Source organism: Gymnodraco acuticeps, unplaced genomic scaffold (assembly GCF_902827175.1).
Source record: "Gymnodraco acuticeps unplaced genomic scaffold, fGymAcu1.1, whole genome shotgun sequence".
In the NCBI taxonomy this organism is placed as follows: Eukaryota; Metazoa; Chordata; class Actinopteri; order Perciformes; family Bathydraconidae; genus Gymnodraco; species Gymnodraco acuticeps.
In genome coordinates this window covers 291393-313724 of record NW_022989840.1, presented here as the reverse complement: position 1 = coordinate 313724, position 22332 = coordinate 291393, and the positions used below count along the sequence as shown (strand labels likewise).

Genomic DNA, 22332 nt, shown 5'->3' with positions numbered 1-22332 from the left:
TTTTTTCATGATTTCATTAATTTGGGCCTGAACAAGGTACACAATATTCCTTCTTATTTAAACTGACACCATTAATAATAAATGCTGTGAGAAACTCATCATTTTTGTTCAGTGATCCACATCGAATGATCCGTCTAACCTTGTGGTGTAATTGATAGTTGATGTTCAGCGTAAAGTTTACTTTCCTCCTGAAATGAATCACCAACACTATGATGTCATCATCACTCATAAAGGAGAGAGGCAGACATGTAGCATAACCAGTTGTTTTTATTCCATTCCCATAACATCACACTTCTGACATGAAACAGCTAAAAGACATTTTGCATTCGACGTATTCTTGTGAGCAAAATTAAGTTACACAGATGAAGGATTTGACACGTTCATAATTATTTTATACAGTTAATGAAATATGTTTTACTACAATAAACCCCATGTCTTCTTACACGTCAGATAATGGCTTGTTATTCGAAAAGCAAGACTATGTTACAGCTAGTGCGTGTACAACTCTAGTGCAACCAATCACAGGGGAGAGCTCAGGCTTCTGCTCTCACCGATGGACGGAGCCACTGTTTACAGATCAGATCAAAGGACATACAGTGCCTAAATCCTTTTAGAGCTGGGCTGACTTATTTACTTCTTTTTCCAAGGCTAACATTAAGAGTTAAGTTGATTTGCAGTTTAAAGCAGCCAAAACCAATTGGGCTTTTGGGGAATGAATTAAATAAAGGGTTATTGTTTACTTCTTCAAAAGGGAGAGGAAAAAAGGAGAGGAAATGGACCGAGGAAAGGACGACGTGTGGTGATTTCTAACTCAGTTAAGACCGTTACCTTATTTCCCCTTCACTACTCGAACTATGTTTGCAACCTAAATCTCCTCTCCCCACCTGACACACAGCCCCCTCTCTCCTCTTAGTTCTCTCCCAGTTTAAGCTGTGCAAACTGGTTGGCCATCTGCAGCGCCTCCTGCATGCACTGTGTGTTCTTGCCCGTGGCCTGAGCGGACATGTCCTTGCCGCCTCCTTTGCCGTCCAGCAGGGGGCACAACTCCTGAACCCACTCGCTGGCCTTTAGACCGCGTTTAGCCACATCCTGAAGAGAGAAGGAAGGTTTAGGGTTAATTAGTTTGAACAGGGATAATTCACCCCAAAATTACAAATACCTACTTATCTGTTTATATGTAGTGCTGTTAATCAATCTAGATTATGTTGGTGTGTGTGTTGCGTCTTGGCAACAACGGTCATAGCCTCAAAAATACAATTGAAAAAGTAATCAGCAATGTCTCAACTCCACAGACCTTGTTGAGAGCAGTTCAACTATGTGCTTTCTACCCTGTCACTGCATTGAACGAAGCGTGCATCTAGCAATGGAGAAGAGGCTCGAGGTTGTAACGGCACAAGATGTAAACATTACAGCGGAGGTGATTTTTTTTGGCGCTTTGAGAACCGCCAGGCAGTGCCATGAATCCTTTTGTGAAGATAACTGTGTAGTAAATATTGCATTTATTTATAGAAGAAAAGGGAAATAATAAAAATTCTAACAGTAAAATTTATTTCTAACTGTTTATTTTGCATTTTGCCTCTTTTTGGAAATGTAATTAGGGATAGAGAGACTAAGAGAAAACAAAAAAGAACATTATTTAAGAAGGGCTGGATTATTTACACAATATTACCATCATTGATTTACCTATAAATCAAGATTTTATTTGTATAAGTATCACGATTATTGTCAATATCAGTGTATCCTGACACTCCTGACTACAGTGAAGAGTAAAAACATGTTGTTTTTTGTTATATTGGGGTGTACTGCCCCTTTAAGACATGGCCCTGAATGGCCGTCAGCATGAGACTGAGTGAGTGGACATGTTACCTGTGGGACTTGACACAGGCAGGTGATCTTGCCAGCTTCCGGGTCTACAGTGAAGAGCATCGCAGCGGTCTGAGGTGATTGCGACTTCAGCAGCTTCAGGGACTCGTTCAGGGCCTGAGAGAAGGAGAAAATAAAAAAGTCAGATAGGAAAGAGGGGAAGAGTAGAGACAGGGAGGCAGGACAGCGAGATAAAGTCTCCTAATCAGCACTATTAATGTCTCAAGGTCAGAACTAATGGGCCACAGAGCTGATTTAGTCCCATGGCAATAACACAATGAGATAAGTTAAGAGACGGTCTGAGAAAAGTGCAACACTGCAGAGATAAACTGGAATGTAATACGGTTTGTAGTTTTTGGGAGTTTGAATTATAGATTTCCTTTTCTTCTACTTGGACAAAGTTGTATTTAAAGTGAATTAGAAGAATACAAAAAAGGTAGAAATGGCTTTGTTTGGAATTCAGTTACATTCTTTCAGTGGACTTCTGTTAACAGTTCTTGGTTACCTTAGCTGAGGCCCCGGTCTCCATCTCCATGACGAGCAGCGCTTGGTTGGGGCTACTTTCGATCACCTCCTTGGTCTTTTCCAGGACTCTCTTCTGGATGTCAGCCTTGTAGCTGCGGTCCAAGTCATCCATGGTCTTCTTCAGGCCCTTCAGGGATTCCCTCATCTCGTCCTTCTTCCACTGGGAGATCACCGCAGTGCCTATCAACTGCAGAGAGGACGCACGTGTTGGTACCGTCTCACAGAGCTGCACTGGAGGCTTCTGAGCACAAAGATGCCATTTACCTCCGTCATGTCGGCGATGTCCTTCTGGATGTCCTTGTTGGGGTCCGTCTGCTGCTTCACCTTTTCTCCCAGTGCGGACAGAGACTGGAGCAGGGAGTCAGCTTTCCTCTGAGCCTGATGGATGTGAGACAGAGGCAGCATGAGCAGTGGAGCAGGAGTGAGATGAGAGGCAAAGATCAGGGAGTGAAGGGAGTAGGGATGGGTACCGAGCCCCGGTATTAAACGGGCCCCAGGGCTGAATTATTAAAGACCGTGGTACCGTTAAGCTCCGACGTTATCGGTCTTTTTATCGGTACTGGAGACATGTAAAATATATGTCGTATGTATTATTGCTACACAAACATTATATTGCATTTTTAGTGTCACCAACTCCGTTTCTAATACGCAAAAAGACTGCAAAATGCGTCTATGATTATTCTGAGCAATTTGTCTAAACATTTAGCAAAAGTGCACCACATTCAGACGGAGAAATGCACCGGGTTCGACTGTCGTTCTAGTAGCTCTGTCGCCCAAAACACTTGTTTCTTTTGATGTGAAATATTATGTATTTAATTTAAATAAAAAGCAATGTTAGTTTTGTTCATAATTTATTTAGTTAGTTTACCTTGTTTTTTTCTCCAAAAGAACCGATAAGAGTACCGTTAAAAGACCGGACCGATAAAAGTAGTAGTAGTACCGTTAAAACCTTTACGATTCCCATCCCTAGAAGGGAGACATTAGGGAAGAAGGAAAAAAGGAAGAAGAGCCGTGGAAGCAAGAGGAAAGAAGAAAAGAGGAGGATCAAACAGCAATTTTTGTCTAAAAATAGTAAAGATGAATTTGTCCTCAGGCCAAGAGAGAGAGAGGGGAGAAATTCTACATGTAGCTCCAAGTTCAGCATAAGACAAAAACAAGCTTCATTAAAGGTTCATCCCTGGGCTTTCTCACCAGGGACCAAATTCAAATATCTAGTCCCTAAGACTGAGATCTACTTAGGGTTTTCAGTCAAAGGCAGCAAGAAAACCACCAACACGGCCTGAAAGAAGTTGGACATACACTGTAGGAGAATAAATATAGCTTCTTTAAAATGCTTGCTAAATTATTTTCTATGCAAGTAGAGGCAGGGTAGTTGTGTCAGATGGGCATAAAGCTTAAAGCAAGTGCATACGTTTGTGTGTGTGCGTGTGTGTGTTCTGACCTTCTGGGCCTCTGTTCCTGTCACAGCAACAATGCGGCGGATGCCCTTAGCGATGGCCTCCTCTGAGACGATGACAAACGGCGCGGCGTGACCCGAGTTCCGCAGATGGCTGTGGATAAGAGAAACCAACAGCACGTTACCGACAGTGTTACACAACTGTGGGAGGCAGATAATAAGGAGAGCGGTTAGGGGAAAGGAGGACATTACAAAAAATAAATAAAAAAGGGATTCTTTGAAGAGGGTGCGGATTAGAACATCAAAGATAACATCAGGAAGAACTCCAACAGCGGAATCATTTCAAACTAAAACGCCGTGATTTAGTTGACACCCAATTAAAAAAAACAAGATAAGTGCAAATGTCTCCTCCTCTGCCTGAATCAGGATCAACTCTTTAGACATGCAGGGTTGTTTTCAACACCTTAGCACATGAAATGCAGCTCGGAAATCATTTAGACAGTAATCGAATATACTTGCTGTATTTGAGGCATTCAGGTGAATTTAACAGCCAGGAGCAGATGCTGTTAAAGTCAGTGCAGCACGTCTAATCACTGGATGTAGCTCTACAAACTGTTCCAGGCTCCGACTGCACGCGGCTGTTTCACAGTAAAAACCCACAGATTGCATTTCCACTTTGTCAGACACTTGTGAGAACTGTTGGCTTCATGCAGACGCAGACATTTCTTTAGAAACTGCAGGTTTGGAGTGGAACATGCGCTGTATCATTAATCAGCAATGCCATAGACGTAACCGTGAATACACAATCAAAGCAGCAGCTCATGTAGCAAAATCGCTAACAGGTTAAAACTGTGGTCTTGTTCTGCTAATTTACCAAGCTTCAGAAACATATTCAACTGACAGCATCATGATGTTATGGAGCATGTGGTTTGCATCCCCTGTCACAAGTCAGCATAAGAAATGCAAGACCGCCATGAAAAAGTAAAGCATCACACTCACGTTCCACCACAAAACTCGATGGAGGTGAGAGAACCAGCGGTGCTCTCGGGGTTCTCCAGCAGCTCCTCCACGGGGATGCCAATGGACACGACTCGGACCGGGTCGGGGTACGTCTCATCGAAGACGGCGCGCAGACCCTGGATGGCCTTGGCTTTTGCTAGTGGGGCATCCATGGCGTAAACTGGCTGGAGAAAGCAAAGTGTAATATTTAGAATCATTATTATAATCAGGGTTAAAGGTTGGTTCAGTCCCTCATCATCTTATTAAGAGACATTAAAGAGCTCCTATCATGCTATTTCTGACATATATTATGGGTATCAGACATATAAAAAACATATCTATGATGTGTTTTGCTCAAAATACCAAACAGATCACGCATTTTAGACATCCCTCATATCCCTCTATTTCAGCCCCGTTAGAGAATGGCTGATTCTCTGCTGGCCCCGCCCCCTTTTGAGCAGCTGGCACACTGTGAGTTCTGTGACGAGCAGGCTGTCTGCTCTGCTCAGATGCAGCTAAATGCTGCCGTGATGAAACACCATATCATGTTCCAAACCACTTCAAGGAATATTTCTGAAACAGTATGGAGCTCAATCGCTTCTTTTCTTGCAGGTTTACTACAAGGTGAGTTCCTTCTTTTATTTCCTTTAACACATACTCTCTCCAGTACAGGTTTCTGATAGGGCCGTTGGCGTTAAGCCAGCCAATATTTCTGATATTGCGTCATATCGGCGGCAAATCTGGATCAGCTCCGTTGTACCCCCGTTTTTAGAGATTTGGGTACGGAGGAAAAGAGAGAGGGTTTTGTTTTCTGACACTTTGTGAGTTCCCTGACACACCGGGGACACATTTAAAAAAAAAAAAAAAAGAAGTACATTTTGCATGATAGGACACCTTGAAGCCTTTATTCTGTGTAGGTTTTAGCAGAGGATGTTGGATAGAATTGTCACTGATGCATCAGAATCATTTGAAAAAGACATGTGAATGTTCCCACTAACCTTTGCATCTTTTATGATAGCACAAGCGATCTCCTCCGTCCGGCGGACCTCCCCCGTGCTCAGGGCGCCTTTAGCAGTGAAATCAAAGCGCAGACGGTCGGGGGCCACCGAGGAGCCCCTCTGGTCTGCCTCCCCCAGAACCCCCCGCAGGGCGAAGTTCAGGATGTGTGTGGCGGTGTGGTTGCTCATGATTGGCCTACGACGGGCCTGGAGAAAGTATATCAGCAAATACGTGTCAGATAAACAGATTTGATACAGATGCTAAAAAAGTGGAATAAACTACTCTAGGTAACACTTTATAACAACAATCATTATTACTTTGTAAATTGATTTGAGTTAATAGTTATTGTAATGTTAAAAAACAATAAAAAGGATAACAAATAATGTTTATTAGTCATGCTCTAACTCGGTGCTTCTCAAAGTTTTTTCAGTAATGTACCCCCTTTGAAACATTTTCTCAGCCAAGTACCCCCTGACCGACCCCGGACATTTTTGACAGAAAAAGCCTATATAAATAATTACAATATAGTGATGTTCCATCAGTGTTTGATTTATTAACTCCTTAATGCACAAATTACAACAAACTAAGGATATTTTCATCTTTATGCATGAAAAAAAAGATTTTTCCAAGGAGTTTTTCAATTGAATTAATATATGTTTAACAAACCAATGAACAAAATGATATATTATTAAAAACTATAAATACAATACACACATGTAACATGTTTATATGAGGACCCCTTAGTGGTTCTAGGAATATTTTATATCAAATTGTGTTTTCTATTTAACTTATTGCACTAAGATTATTTTTGTAATCATGCATGGTATTTTTTTAATTAACCTTTTTATTTATTTTTACCTCACGTACCCCCTGCAGTACCCCAACGTACCCATAGGGGTGCGCGTACCCCCATTTGAGAATCACTGCTCTAACTGATATTGTTATATTATATATATATATATTGAATCATAGCTGATAAGACAATAAAAAAAGAATTATTCAATTTGTATAAGTGAACTATTATCAGTTTATGGTTGCACACATTATATCATTAAATATACTATATTAAGCATATATTAGTGATTAGCCAATGGTTTGAACATTTTTTAGAAATTGTTTGTAAAAACAAACATTTTAGATATATAGATGGACAAGAAAGCAATCATTTTATTTACTCTAAATACATGTATTTATTTATTCTATCAAATAATGTTTATTGACAGTTTACAAACCAACTTTAACCATTAATTAAGTGTCAATCTACGTAATGATTACAAATGTTTGGTTATCATTAACAAACACTTGGTTATGGAATATAAAATGGTATAATGTGTCTAATATTTAACTCATAAAATAACCTTAAAAATAGCATTACTTGCAATAAAATTGGCAACTATGAATTAAGCATACATTAATGATGTTCTTTATATAGTTTTACCCAAGTGTTGATAATAGATTTCAAATAGTTATGTTCTCACCTCATCGAGGCGTAAGGTGACGCGGTCTCCGACCTTCAGAGTGCCGTAGACCGTCCCCAGATGGAGAACATAACCTCCTCGAACCTGCGTGTTCTTCACCGTGAACTCCATCCGCTGCCAAGACAGGAAAAAAGACGGATAAGCAAAATGTTCGGAATTGTCATTTCAGAAGTCCCGTTAGTTTAGTTACAAAGCCGTGTTTGTTTTGTTTTATCAATTTTAAATACATTTTGAAGACCCATGCTTCAGATTTGGACGTTTTTTAAGAAATGTTGTTGATACAGAAGATAACATAACACTAATTCATTAGCAGAAGAAGTGCCTTTAGCAAGTTTGAGAAAAATACCAAGACATACAAAAGAAAAAAACTAAGTACCGACATTTGAATGGATTTTTTTCTGACATGTCTTTTGACAACTGTGAAATGAAAGTGTTTTCACGCCATCAAGGGTCTTACTTGTGAGACTACTTGCAATCTTTCATCTGTTCTCCTGTCCACATGCTGATATTTCCAACTTACATCATGGTCTTATTGCCTGCAGCTATCACAACCCATTTAAACAAACACTGACTAAGTGGCAGTGTTTGTCATTACTCATACATTTAAAATGAACAATAGGTGAATTACTTTTAGCTTTGGAAGAACCTGGATTTGTTTTTAAATGCATAATTATCTATATTAACTTTAGTGAAAAAAGCAAGCACCAAATCTCATAATGTTTTCACAAAACACTCAAACAGCCTCAGTTTTCTTCATTTGTATTTCACTTACATCCTCTGTGCTGTCGTCCTCTCGAACCATGTACCCCTCGTCGAATGTCTGCCCTCCCTGCTCGGCGTAGAAGGAAGTGGAGTCCAGCAGCACGCCGCACTCCTGACCCGTGGTCACCTCGTCGCAGAAGGCGCGGTCGCAGCGCAGAGCCTGCACCGTGGCTGAGGCCTGCTCAAAGTCTAGACACGCAGACAGGAAGAGAGTTAGCAGTCAGTCGTGTGATCTTTAAATCTGCCTTTTGAGAATACAACCCACTTACTGTAGTTGCCGTTTTCCTCAGACGTGTATTTGTATTTGGAAGAGTCGTCTGTGGCGGGGATGTTCTTGTTCCTCAGATCTTCAATGGCATAGATGTCCAACATGATGTGGTCCACGTCTCCTGCGCCCTTACCCTGGGACTTTATCTACACACACAAAGTCATTGGTCAGTTATACACCCAAACTCTACAACAATTGAACACAAGTCAATTTATTTACATGAATGTGCGACATTTCTTCTCAAAGCAACAATACTCCTGACAACATTACAAATAAAAGTGTGTGTACTTTCCAAAACTATATTTCTCTCCTCCTCCCCAGTGTTTAATAAATGAAGTCCATTTGCCATTTTACCGTTCATGTTAGAACATATACATTGTGGGGGGGGACGCAATTTATTTTGTGCACCTGTACAATCTAACGCATTAAATCACTGCAGGAATACATCGCATCTTTGTAAGCCTTTAATGTTCAGTTTGTGTTCATATTCTCTTCAAGCTATGTTTAACTAAACCTCAGTGTAGAAATCTCTGATAGCTTCAACCAAAAACAACCTTTACAAGCTTCACAAAGTTTGGACTTTCTGTTGTGTTCTATTAGGTATACTTAGGAAATATAAAAACAGATACTGTGACTGCAGTGACAGCATGTCTACACACTTCACTGTTGTGTTGGACAGCAGTCTGAGGCTGCAGTAAACATGAAAATGCATTACATGTTAGACGCTTTTATCCAAAGCTACTTACATACTCAATACTGTGGGCAATCCCCACAGGAGCAATTTGGGGTGAAGTGTCTTCAGGGACACAACGACATGCTGACTGCAGTGGGGTTTGAACCTGTGACCCCCTGATCTGAACACCTACGCCACACGCCTCCCTACATCAATCTCTTTGCAAAACTAACCAACAAGGGATAAGCAGAGGGCTGTAAAGTAAATGAGGGATTATTTAAACAGCAGGTGCACCGCTTCTGGTTCTGACTTACAGTGCAATACTGGAAAACGCTGACACAAGGGGAACAAGTGGACCCACGGGAGAGGACACAAAACACTGCTCAGTGGAGTTTCCCCTCCCAGCTAAGGCAGATTCAAACAATCAGTTAACATCAGTCCTCCTCACCTGTGCTGCCTTCTTCTCCTCCTCAAAGGAAGCCACGTCCACCGCCATGCCTTTCTCCTCTGCGATGAGAGAGGTCAGGTCCAGAGGGAAGCCGTATGTGTCGTATAGCAGCCATGCTGTGTCACCTGGTGCACACATAGGGAGAAACTAAAGCTGATTGATATGCAGGAGACTGTTTGAAGCTACAATGCTCAAAGACTCCTTGAGTCAAAGAGAAAATATGTTATTCCAACAAAGTAATGCAGTCAGCAGCAAAGAGTTCGATGTGAGGGTATGTAAATGTAAGAGAAGTCACGGATAGACTCGCATTTTAGCACTAGCTTCAATTTGTCGCCCCGGGACAAAGAAGAAGTGCAATAAAAACCCTGAGGTAGACAACAATCTGTCTCAATGACTTATTTTGTGATAGATCTCTCATTAGTATTTTGGCTTTTCTAATTGTAGTCGCTTTCGTTTAGAAAATCTGAGCGGTTCAAAATAGTGAATAATAAAATGTAACACATTATGTATGGTGAGACAGACATGTGAAAAAAAGAGAAACTTATCCATAATGACTACGACCAAATCGGATCAGTTTAAATAAAAGACTAAAAACTGAGCAATGGAAGAAAGGAATAGAGGAAAGGGCAAAGAACACTTGAACTCTCTCACCTGGAATGGTCTTGCTCTCTCCCAGACTCATGATCTTCCTGTCGAGGATACGGCGCCCCCTGCTGAGGGTTTTGAGGAACTGCACCTCCTCCTCGTTAATAATGTCCTTCACCACTTCAGGGTCTTTCTTCAACTCAGGGAAGGCATTGCCCTGAAGAAGAGATGACGTGAATTGTGGATGGACATGTAGAAGAGAGGGTATTGTGTTAAAGGATGATAGAAAGCTCCAAAGTGAATATTTAACAGTAGAGAACAGATCAAACATGATATGTGCACAATATTAAGGTGAAAGAATAGAAAACCTCACCAGGGAATCGACCACCACATCCACCAGAGTGGCAAAAAAGCCTTTCTGGGCTCCGAGCTTCTCATGGGAATAACGGACTGCGCGACGCAGGATCCTCCTCAGCACGTAGCTAATGAAGGAAACGGCAAAATATCATAATGAAGATTTAAATATCATTCTAACACAAAATCTATGGTGTCATTGCTGAAACATTAAATTATCCAAAGTATGATTCTGTACATCAAAGACTAACACACTAATTTCTCTTCAAACACACATTACAGTGTTCTAGTGGTATTTTTAAAAGGTCCCCTATTATACTGTTTTTCATCAATATATTATAGGTCTCAGATATATACAAAACATGTCTCTGAAGTGTTTGGCTCCAAACACCAAGCAGATCATTGTAGCATCCCATAATCCCCGCTCTGTTTCAGCCCTGTTCCAAAAGTGTAGTTTACTAAATAAAAACGATGCCAAAATCTCTCTTTACTTTCGTTGACGAAAAATGAGGAGACGAAATATTATCAAAGATAACGTTACATCTCTGATAGTCAGTTTTTCTCCCAGCAGTTCTATTTCCGGTGCTGCGGCAGGGCAGCAGCTGTGTGTCTGTGCTGCGCGCAGCGGTACATTTGAATTACACCGGGCAGCGGCACACTGTGAACTGTCAGGAAGACTCGGGTCTAACGAACCTTATTTAACAGAAAATAAAATGGCAACAACAGGGCTTGGGAGCAGTGGTTGCGTTAACCGAATACCCCCCCCGTCAGCGCGAGTGAGTGACGAGTTGTGTACAGACTCGACGGGTAATAATGGATTATGACGGAAATGTTACGATCCTGTCCGTCAAAATGACTGACAACGAAAAAGTCTAACCCACCACTGCTTGGGAGAAAGAAACGATGTGATATTTGGGCCCATTTTTGCTACAATGAGGCGAATCCATTGTTTTATCAGAAGGGAAGCAATGTGGCCATAACACAGCTGGTAAAACACCACAAACCTGACCAGATACTCTCTGCAAAGCTTCTTAATCATTCAACCTGTGTTTTTCATCAAATAAGGATAAGATATAATCTTATTGTGAAATACGTTTGACTAAAATGACGAATTATTGGTTTTGGCTAGACTAGTTTGACTGAAATGTTCTACAGTATATAATCTGATTATAGTCTGATAGTTTTCTTTGACTAAAATAAGACTAAAATGCTCAGACTTTTAGTCGACTAAAACGTGGCTAAATAAAAAGAGGATGAAGGTGACTAAATATGACTAAAACTATAAAAAGGAAATTGAACACAGGACTAAGACTCAAACTAAATGAAAAAATAGCTGACGAAATTAACACTACTCCCCACGCCCCTCAGAGAGATATTTGGTTAACAAGAACACGATGGTGCTCTAGGAGGAGATTCAGGTGATAAGGTGGGGGGTTACCTTGGTTGGTTATTGGCTAATGGTTACACAAGCTAAAAAAAACCTTATGACATCATAAAGTGGCCAAATTCTGATCAGTTCATTTTCAGACAGGTTTTTTATATAAATGGATCAGGACTAGGGGTGTAACGGTATCCGTATTCGTCCCGTACCGTCACGGTTCGGACGACACGGTTCGGCACATGCAGTCACACGGCGAATACGCCTTTTTTTACGAGTGGGAAAAAAGTCTGTCACTCAGGTCAGTATTACACTATATATAATCCAGGGGGCGGTATTGCGCCTAAAAGCTGTTTGCCAGCAGCCCGTAAATAGCAAATGAAGAACAAGAACAAAACACAACAAAACGAACACAATACATGAAGAAGAACAGTTAGTAGCTACGGCGAGTTCACACAACACACAGGAGCTAGAAGACCCACCTGCTTCTTTTAAATCAGGTGTGTGGGAACATTTCGGGTTCCCTGTGGACTACAACAATGATGTGGATCGGACGAGGACGGTGTGTCGGCGTTGTTCGACAGCGGTGCGGTATGCTAGTGGTAACACGTCAAACATGCTCAATCACATCCGAGTCACTCTCAGTCCCCAGCGAGAGCGTTTTCTCGACGGCAGGTGACATAGTTACCGCCAACAGATCTGCCCTCACTGCTGACAACGTAGACAAACTCATCTTTTTGAAGAAAAACTTGAAAATAGAGTAAAGCTTGAGTACCTTTATTTAGGCATAATGGCCTCACACACTCAAGTGAATTACACATGTTAGACATTGCTCCTAAAGGTACAGATTTTATTTAGTTATATTTATCATTGTATTTATTTTATATTTTGACATCAGGAGATGTCATACAGTTCTGTATTGCCTTTTATTGATTGTGATTGAAACACTTTCTTATTATTTATTTAATATTTTCAAGACATTCTTTTTAGTTGTTCAGCTTATTTAACCTTTTTGTTTGACATCAGCCAATATAAATAATATGGCCATCTGAGTGTGTGTGTTACTGTTTGCGGTTTGTTTTTAACTGTGTAATACAGTTAACGATTCAAAATGTTATAGTTCCTTATTTTCATACCAAAACTTGCACTACTGTTACAAATAAATAACAGCAAAAAAAATTATGCATTTGGGACTTTTTTTTGCTTTTCCTTGTTGTACCGAACCCGTACCGAACCGTGACCCCCAAACCGAGGTATGAACCGAACCGTGACTTCTGTGAACCGTTACACTCTTAATCAGGACAAAAAGAGAGAGAATCTTTTTTCCTGAAACTTTCAGAATCTCTTTACACAGACACATGTTTATGTATGAAAAAGTGGATTTTGCATAAAGGTGACCTTTAAGCTTTGTAATTCCCTCCCTTTTCTGCTCTGCAGTGTTTATATCCTACCCTCTCCCTGTGTTGTCCGGTCGGCCGCCGTCTGACAGGGCGATGGTGATGGTGCGGGCGTGGTCAGCCAGCACACGGTAGGCCATGTCGATGCCGTCAGTATCCTCGGCTCCTACTTTACCAGTGTAAGGTCGAGCACCTGTGCCCTGAAACAAACACAAATTATGTTTAAACTAGGGCTGTCAGTCGATTAAAATATTTAATCGCATGATGTCCATAGTTAAATCGTGATTAATCACACATTTTCTATCTGTTCTAAGAGGAATATTTTTCAAGTTTGTAATATGGACAAATATGCTTTATGCAAATATTTGTTTATTATGCGATCCGAATTATCTAACGCAGCACCCCCATCTGCGAGGCTCCACTAGCACTCGCACCCCCCCCTCCACAAGCGAGCGGCAGGAGAGGGGCTGTCAGCATCAGCTGTGTGCTTGGCTTGCCGTTTAACACGCCTTTGTGACAAATACACATGCGTTAATCGCACGTTAAAATAATTAGTGGCGTTTAAAACAAATGTGCGTTAACGCGTTATTAACGAGTTAACTTGACAGCCCTAATTTGAATGCTTAATATATTAGTTGTGTAATACATTTCATTGTGGAAATGGTACACCCAAAAGTCCATTGACGAGTTCGACAGAAAAATATCCGGCAACTATTTTGATAATCAATTCTTTGTTTTAAAATATTTTTTATTGACGAGACGATTACTGTTGGTCCAACAAAACAAAACAAATGTTTAAGACTGCAATGTCAAAACTAGCTTCCAGTGCTAATGGATCAGCTGCTTCAGGCTCTACAGCAGGCTCTATGTGTGACTACATTTGAATTGATTGATTCAACAGAGATCTTTCCACACTTGTATTCAGTTATAGGGCTGAACGATTAATCGATTTTAAATCGAAATCGCGATTTGAAATGATGCGATTCTTTTTTTTCCTTTTTTTCTTTTTCTTGTGTGTCAGTCATCCACACCAATCAGAAGTGCTGTGCTCCACATGTACCAGCCATTGTTAACCAATCAGAAGTGGCCCATGATAGAAGGTGATAGACGGATTGATCCAATCACCTGTCAAGTATTTTTGAAAGTGCCTGCCCTTTCCAAATGGCTTCCAATGGAGCTCTCCTAGATGGTTTGGTGAAACAAAGCATCTGAGTCAGGTTAGTAATGCTCCATCACATGTTTCTATTACAGGGTGAATCTTAAACTGAAGCTTGGCTTTAAAGCAACCCAACGGAAGTTTCATGTAAGTTTAGTTCTTTCACTCGTAGCTCGGGCTGCGGGGGTGCTAGAGACGGGAGTACGTTGATGCAACCTTCCTAGCCGGAGTTATGGCCGCATTTTACAATAAACTTCCGTTGGGTCGCTAAAAAAATAATATCGCAAATCGAATCGCAATCGCAATATCTGTCAGAAAAATCGCAATTAGATTATTTCCCCAAATCGTGCAGCCCTATTCAGTTACACATATCTGGGGCCCATTTAGTACCTTCTGAATGGCTTCAAAGTATGGGACAAAGAGGTCCGTGTCGTAGTTGGACATCTTGTTCTGCAGCACAGAAACCAGGCGCTCCAGGCCCATCCCGGTGTCGATGCTCTTCTTCGGCAGGGGCTTCAGCTCGGTCTCTGACTCTCTTAGCAAGGTCGGAAGAGAAACAATCATTACAAACACAGACTCACTGATCAGTATGCACTTTGGAAGAAGAAGCATTATAATATTGTGGTAGAGCACACAGGTTTTTCTTTGAGTATCAAACAATTCTGTTTAGTTCAATTACATTTTGGATTATTTTGGATACAAGCGATTACTGTCTATTTTATTGGACCATAAAATAGACAGTCGGGAGGCGTGTGGCGTAGTGGCCTAGTGCGTTGGTGTTTGGATCAGGGGGGGCACAGGTTCAAACCCCTCTGCAGTCAGCATGTCGTTGTGTCCCTGAGACACTTCACCCCAAATTGCTCCTGTGGGGATTGCCCACAGTATTGAGTATGTAAGTCGCTTTGGATAAAAGCATCTAACAAGTAACATGTAATGTAATACCATTTCTGTCCTGGGTCATGCAAGCACACAAACTAAAACAACGTTCAGAAGCAAGATTAGGGCTTTACACAGCCAAGTAATCAGATTTCCTCACTTTCTGATGTCGTTTATTTGGACAGCAATAACACATAGCAACAACTGTAGAGGTGTGTAGAAATATTTGATTCAGTAGCTGCACAGCATACTGTACAAAGCAGATGACAATAAAAAGGTGTGTCCAAATTCCAAAAGCACCTAACCTTGGTTAATGGTTAGGTTTATGTTTAGCTTGTGATCAGTTCAATGTTCTTTATATAACTCACTGAACTGGTTACAAGCCTTGTAAAGCCACACAGAGCAATGATGTGCTAGTGTGAAGTAGGGCTGTCCCAAATACAATTTTTCAGGCTCCGGAAGTAAGCGGCAGCGGATATTCGGGGGGGGGGGGGGGGAAGTAGTAATCAGCAGCGAACCGCTTCAACACGTGTATTTTGGTTTATTCACGGCATTCATTTGGTTATTCTACAGTATTGTTGTGTTATAGTTATTTGTTAATGTATACAACCCAATTTGTGTTCTTTGAAATTGAAAAGGATATTGCATTGTGTTTGTTACTTTCATTGCAGTTGTATGTCTTAAGTGTAATTTGGCTTGGCTTCCTATTTTTTATGGACGTGCTTTTATTTTGAAGGAGAGTTAGCGCTGTTGACAGGAAGTTGTTGTTGCTATGGAAACAAGGTGACGGAGATTAACGGAGAAAAGTCATATCTACACATAAAGACGGAGAAAGTAAACAATAAAGTTTATGGTTAAGTGTTAGCACCCCCCGAAGAGGCACAAGCTCTTACGTTGATATTGGAGATTTCAATCAATTCAATCAAAAAAAAAGAAGAAAAAAGAAAAACGGATAACGAAATTGAAACCCGAATAGTACTCCAACGAACGAATATTCGGATATTCGGGTACAGCCCTAGTGTGAAGGTGTAAACAGCCACAGAGGTGTGTGTGAGTGTGTGTGAGTATTACCTGTTGAACTGGATGAACACCAGGTTCCAGATTTCCAGGACGTTGGGATCGTCCATGTTCACCAGGTGAGAGGCGTCCCTCCCCCCGATGCGGTCGTAGTGCATCTCGCTGCAGGGGCCGCAGGGGCCCGTGTCTCCCATCTCCCAGAAGTTATCCTTCATACTGCCGGGCAGGATGCGAGCCTCCTCCATCCTGAGAGAGAAAACAGAGAGCAGAGAGGGAGGATTTCATTAACCTCACTGTTTAAGTTCAAACTAAGATAATTAGGAAATATTTGCAAAGTGTAAAAGCCACCCCTCTTTCACCCTGTGTTTTTTATCCTGCTGGTGCTTTTTCTGTGGTTGAACCATTGAATAGTCATGCATGATACTTATAGGAAGAGGAAATATATTAGAGATACAAAGATATTTATTTACCTCAGTTACGTGCACTAGTTTTATTTCAGCTCATTGCGAGTTTTTGTGTTTTTGTAATTTACTGTCCCTATTTCTCTCCTCTCCATTACCAATCTTATCACAACCACAAATCAAATCATTTAAAATTAAAATTAAAATCAGCCAAAAACAATCCATCAGCACCCTGGGACAATATTCAAATTGTGTCCTTCCAAAATATTTATTTTTAAAGAAACAAAGCAAAGCCACCGCGTGAAATCTTTGCATGGTTATATATCATAGACTTGACGAGCAATGCGTATCATCATCATAGGAAGTATATTGGGTAAGGTAAGAACCATTTTTATCCTAAAGATCTGCATAAATAGTAGATAAAAGCATTGAAACACGAAGAGGGAAATGTTTAATTTAGTGGGATATTAAAAGAATCAATGGTGAGATATGATTTGAAACAGGGAGGAGGAGAAATGGAGAGAGAGACAATATTTTAGGCGTTTGTTGTTGGCATTGAGGAGGCTCGTTGGGACTGGGGGAGGAGAGGAAAAACAGTTCCCCTAGGAAAAATCACACAGCATCATGCAATAACATTAAACAGAAGCTGATAGACGGAGCATTTTTGCAACATTCATGCAGAGATACAAAGCAGGATCTGTAAAATAAACGGTAGTGTATTGTAGGAGAGAAATTAAGAACTACAGGTGATAATGAGGATAACAACCCAAAATCAAATAACTTCACAAATACATGTCTCACCCTAGGTCGATCCAGATCTGTTTGCACTCCAGGTCGGGCTCCAGGCCTGCTGCAGCGTCCCCCCCGAAGTAAGTGACGTACAGACGTTCAATTGGAATACCAAACTCCTTGGTCAGAAGCTCCAATGCCATCTTACAGGCCAGGTGCTGCAGGGAAGATACAGGGAGAAAACAAGACAGAAGCGTTAGAGGACTCCACATGAAACATCTGTGCCAAATAGGTGCAGGAAAAGGGGGGTGGAGTAAAATGATTAACGTAAGCTAACCACTTTATCTAAATGTCAAAATGAAGGGCACTGCAGTAGATTAAGTTGCAAGTAGGGCCGAAACCAACAAGTCTGCAAGTCAATATTAGCTTATTACAGATATAATGGGGCAAGACATTTCAGTACAGAAACTAAACTGTAAATTGTCACACAGATCTTTTGATCAATTGGCCTCCAAAATCTGTCGTTGTGATGGTATGAAGGTATGACAGCGTAGTACCTTAAAGTAGTCCCCAAAAGACCAGGACCCCAGCATCTCGAAGAAGGTATGATGGTAGACATCTTTACCCACATCGTCCAAGTCGTTGTGTTTACCTCCTGCGCGGATACACTTCTGGGTGTTGGCGGCACGACGCAGCTTGGCCATAGGGTGGGAGGGATCGATGGTGTTGAGGAAGATTGGCTTGTACTAAAAAAGAAGGGGTACAAAAAATGTAAAAGAGTGAAGAGGTATAATAGAGACACCATGAAGTGGAGTGATGGGGAGAAGTATGGGTAGTATACCTGGTTCATGCCAGCATTGGCGAAGAGCAGCGTGGGGTCGTCCAGAGGGATGACGGAGGACGAGTGGACATACGTGTGCTCATAGCCGCGGAAGAAGTCGATGAACTTCTCGCGGATTTGAGCTGCATTCAAAGTGGAGTCCATTCTGAATCAGCTGTCTAAACATAAAAAAGACAATCAGTAGAGTTGTCATCAAGCATGTTTAAAAGGCACTCCCAGGGGTCGCAGCAACATGTTTACTTGAGCTCCATCTCCAATTAAATCTTTCTGGCTCCCTGAATGTGTTCTAGTGACACCATGACATTTTGTATGGAGATTTATAGTACAGCTTACAGCATTGTTTTAATAGGACAGTAACTGGTCTAACCTGCCGACAGCAGTTGGGCTTATTTATAAGGTTACATAAAATGGTTTGTTTTACTAAGTAATGATTATTTTAAGCCATTATTGTAATTATAATTTGTTCACAGAACAATAACTGATTCATTGATAGAAGATGTTGGCTCTAATGGCCCACCCATTTTGGAATGATGCAACTCCTTAGTTGCATCATGCATTGTCCGCATGTTGGTGTTGATGTGGCTGCTCTTTCTAAAAGTCAGTTGAAGGAAAATCCTTCCATCTCAATTGAAACAGAAAAGCTCAAAAGGCCTGCAGATAGCACTTATCCCAAGGGCAGTTTCTCTCTGCACTTTAGCCGTGTGTGAGTGTGACAAGTTAGCACTGGCTAAGTCCAATCTGTTGGTTATATGTTGTCTGCAGACCAGACCAGGGAGGTTAAAGACCTGTCCAACCAGTCACGCCCAACAACAGCAGTTTTTGTTGTTCTCATCATTTGTGGAAAACCCTGTTGAACAACAACGCTGTTATGTTGTCAACAACTAACTGTAGTTGAGTTTATTTATTTTCTTGGAAAATGTGCGATCCTTACAAAAGGCATATACCAAGGTTAACAGCAACACAACAGCTAGTCTCACTTTTAGTTTAATAAATATTTGATTTCACAGTGAGTTAGATGGCTCTGGTTTTAGGGCAATGACAACAGTCAGACCACCTTAGCCCTTGCGGCAGGTAAGTTATTTTCTCCATGGCAGGGATATGAATCAAGAAACAGTTTGAAATGTTCTGCTCCTTTGAAATGCTATGCCTCAGAGGTTATACATTTATTTGATTGAAGCAGACATGTTCCAATAAGTGACGTCACACTTTTTGTACACTCCTGAGGCCTGTACTATGAAGCCAGTTCAACCTAACCTGGATATGTTTGAGTTACCCGGCTTACCTAATCCAAAACAAACGCGCTCTCGCTGAACCGTCCTACGACGCTGGTTATCAACTGGTTCTCTCAAGCCAGCCGTGTCCTATCTAGTTAGGTGCGCGTTCACATAAAAGGGGTGGTATATGGAGCATTCGACCAATCACAAACATGGACAAGCATACTGACAGCACAGCGTCATACTTCCTGAATGAAAAGTCAACTATAATATTAGACAAATATGAAGAAGTTAAACTTTAAACATCCATGACTTAAACTTAAACTTATCCAGGATAAAAGCCACATAGCTGCACCTGCAAGGTGAATACAGCTGGTAAAAGAAAAAGTGTTTGAATGCGTACATTAACAGGTTTATGATATCACTGCTAAGACACGAGTGGATCTGACTTTAATTACATTTGACTCGAGTGTTTCGTCAACTTAATGTGTTGCTTAAAATAATAATATTTTTGCCGGCCGTCTTTCCTGCAACGGCAGTCTACACTGTATTTCCTTTCTCCTGTAATATGACTTGATCGCTTTAAACTCCACACACGGAGCTCTGATTGGTCAGCAGGCGGTGCTTTCACTGAGTTGAGCTCTTAGCCTGCAACCTAACCTGCTCCGGAGCATGGCAGAGTGGAAGATACATCAAAGCGTCTTCAAGAAGAACAATGACATTCTACTTGTAATATTTGTTCAAAAAATATTTAATTTGATTATTTTCTTTGTTGATTCTACAGAAACTGTATTATAACTTTTACGTAGAGGTGCATAGATAGATGCATATAAATATTTACTTTAAATGTAAAGCTGGAGACATTCATTGAAATGAGAATCAGAAAAAAACCTTTACCGATGAGAAAGATTTGAATACATTAAAACAAATATGTTTGGTTTTATTAACAAGCTCCATAGCTGCAGATTGTGTTTATAATTAAAAGGGCAGCACAGTAGATTCCCAATCATTGGACTCATTTGTAAACTCGCTGGCAAAGGAAATCCCACAGCTGAGTCCTTCAGCCCTCTGGGGCCAGCATTAAAACAGTAAACAGCCACCATCCCCATCCTGACTACGACACCACCCTGTTGGCAACTAGAGAAAGTGGAGAGTGATGGGATGGAAAGTGCCTCTGCAGAGAACATACTATAAGAAAAACTAGTGCAATGTAAAGAAGGGTTTGTGTGGCAGATGACGGTTCAAGTCCATTGTTGAGACAAAACATGACAAGAGGAGAATACAGTAACCGGACTGGTGTGCACTTTTAAGGATACAAACAAGGATCAACACAATATGTTCTTTTGGGTAATTACTACATTGACAAAGAGCAACAAAACCAATCGTATCGAGTGCTACAATTAGGGAGGCAAACAAAAACAAGCTAAAATTGGTCACATCCGCAGGTCTAACATGAAGTCTCCGAGGGTTAATTTCCTTTTCTCCTGCTGACATCCCCTGTCACCTGTGCTGTAACCTAAAGGTGCACAGAAAGTGGTGCCACAAAATAGTGCCAATCATTTCAGACACTCAAATTTATTTTTAAGACAAGAACTATCAGAATTATTAGTAAACTGGCTGTAAATTACTTTCCTATGCAGAGGAACTACTATCTTGACAAGCTGACGTTAGCAATTGATATGTTAGCCAGACCGGCTACCTCAATAAATCCAGCCTGAGAGAGATTTTCGCACACATAAAACCGACTTTACTGAATGGTAGGGTGAATATTATTTATTTCAACATCCCATGAGTAAAGAATAATACTCACAGAAGTCGTTATTCTCGCAGAATGAATGTGTTACTGCTCCCAGGCGCACCGCTTTAGCCCACGCTGCTCGACCAAAAGGAAAGCACAGACATTGAGCACGCCCTCGGCAGCTGTCCATTGGTCCAGCCAACTTGTTCGTCTGCAAACGTACATTTCTATTGGACAAACCACCTGTCAAACTTAGCTGGCACATCAGTGGTACTGACTTCCCTGGTTTGGCTGATGCAATGGAAAAGACACCGGTGTCATTAGAAAATGATTGTTTAACCATTGTATGGTGTTCATATTTGTGTTACTCAGCCAGTGTTCGTGGATCTGGGTGGACCCGCTGCCTTTTTGGCCTTCAATTCAACATAATCAAACTATTTTATGTTAAAATACTCAACAGATGTTTACTTCATCTGAATTACAAGCAATATAAACAGCATATGGTTAATATTTGCCCTTTTACATTTGTTGGATCACATTAATGAATTAAAGTGCTACTTGTTTTTTTGCCCGCTGACCGGCTGGTCCTGTGGCTCATCTTTTTTTTGTAACTAGCTGATGCTCAATCTCATCCTCTTCTTCAAAGTCACTGTCAGACTCAGAATTCTCAGAAATGTGATCCTCACATTCTGAAACCTCTTCCTCACAACATCATCAAATGGTTCTCTCTCTTCCAAAATAATTTGCAAGGCCCTCTGAGCAGAGCAGAGAATCGTTTGGCCAAACTGGCGAAGCTTTATTTATTGTGTCTCGCCCCAAATTTGCAGCTTGGATAGAGTGTGATTTTTTTGGGGGGGTTGTACAGTGGGTGGTCATTGAAAATGTGTTCTGTATGTTCTTCACAGAAAATGAGCCATGGCCATTGAGTGTGAGTTTGAAAAAATAATTTGTCATGTCATTTTTCTTTACCTAAATAATGAAAACCGTTCCACAGACCCGAATACCATACAAGGGTTAAATGAGACGGATGACATTACACATTTAGTTGTTTCCCACCAGTAACAATATGTAATCGTTTTGGAAAGTAATGTGGATGTTTAGGCCAGATCACCATGACAAATATCACACATGCTCAATAATTACAATGAAAAGTGTTGCAATAATTACAATGAAAGTGTTGATTATACAACTGTTTTTGCCTATATCTAAGATAAGTCTGTGACTTAATATTTTCT

General features: G+C 40.9%; 1 protein-coding gene across 2 annotated transcripts; it reads right to left on the bottom strand.

Annotated features, from left to right (window-relative positions):
• Positions 1 to 247: 247 nt before the first annotated feature.
• On the bottom strand, positions 248 to 21289 carry aars1 (alanyl-tRNA synthetase 1). Of its 2 annotated transcripts, none has more exons than XM_034236165.1 (20): positions 21170 to 21289; positions 18146 to 18303; positions 17862 to 18050; positions 17377 to 17522; positions 16229 to 16420; positions 14672 to 14816; positions 13180 to 13325; positions 10370 to 10478; positions 10063 to 10213; positions 9412 to 9536; positions 8292 to 8436; positions 8033 to 8211; positions 7261 to 7374; positions 5782 to 5988; positions 4784 to 4968; positions 3830 to 3938; positions 2653 to 2766; positions 2369 to 2575; positions 1867 to 1980; positions 248 to 1089 (listed from the first exon to the last, which is right to left on the bottom strand). In XM_034236165.1, the coding sequence occupies exons 2-20, from the start codon at positions 18287 to 18289 to the stop codon at positions 910 to 912; spliced, it is 2901 nt and encodes a 966-aa protein (XP_034092056.1). In that variant the 5' UTR covers positions 18290 to 18303; positions 21170 to 21289; the 3' UTR covers positions 248 to 909. The 2 variants fall into 2 exon arrangements, with proteins under 2 accessions (XP_034092056.1, XP_034092064.1); XM_034236173.1 differs by having other exon boundaries at positions 18146 to 18299; positions 21170 to 21239.
• Positions 21290 to 22332: the final 1043 nt, after the last annotated feature.

Coding starts and splice junctions, on each gene's coding strand:
- aars1 (XM_034236165.1), bottom strand. CDS start 18,289: ATGGACTCCACTTTGAATGCAGCTCAAATCCGCGAGAAGTTCATCGAC. Junction 10,479..13,179: donor CCGGACAACACAGGGAGAGG/GTAGGATATAAA, acceptor TTCCTTCATTAG/CTACGTGCTGAGGAGGATCC. Junction 5,989..7,260: donor TCACCTTACGCCTCGATGAG/GTGAGAACATAA, acceptor TACTTTCTCCAG/GCCCGTCGTAGGCCAATCAT.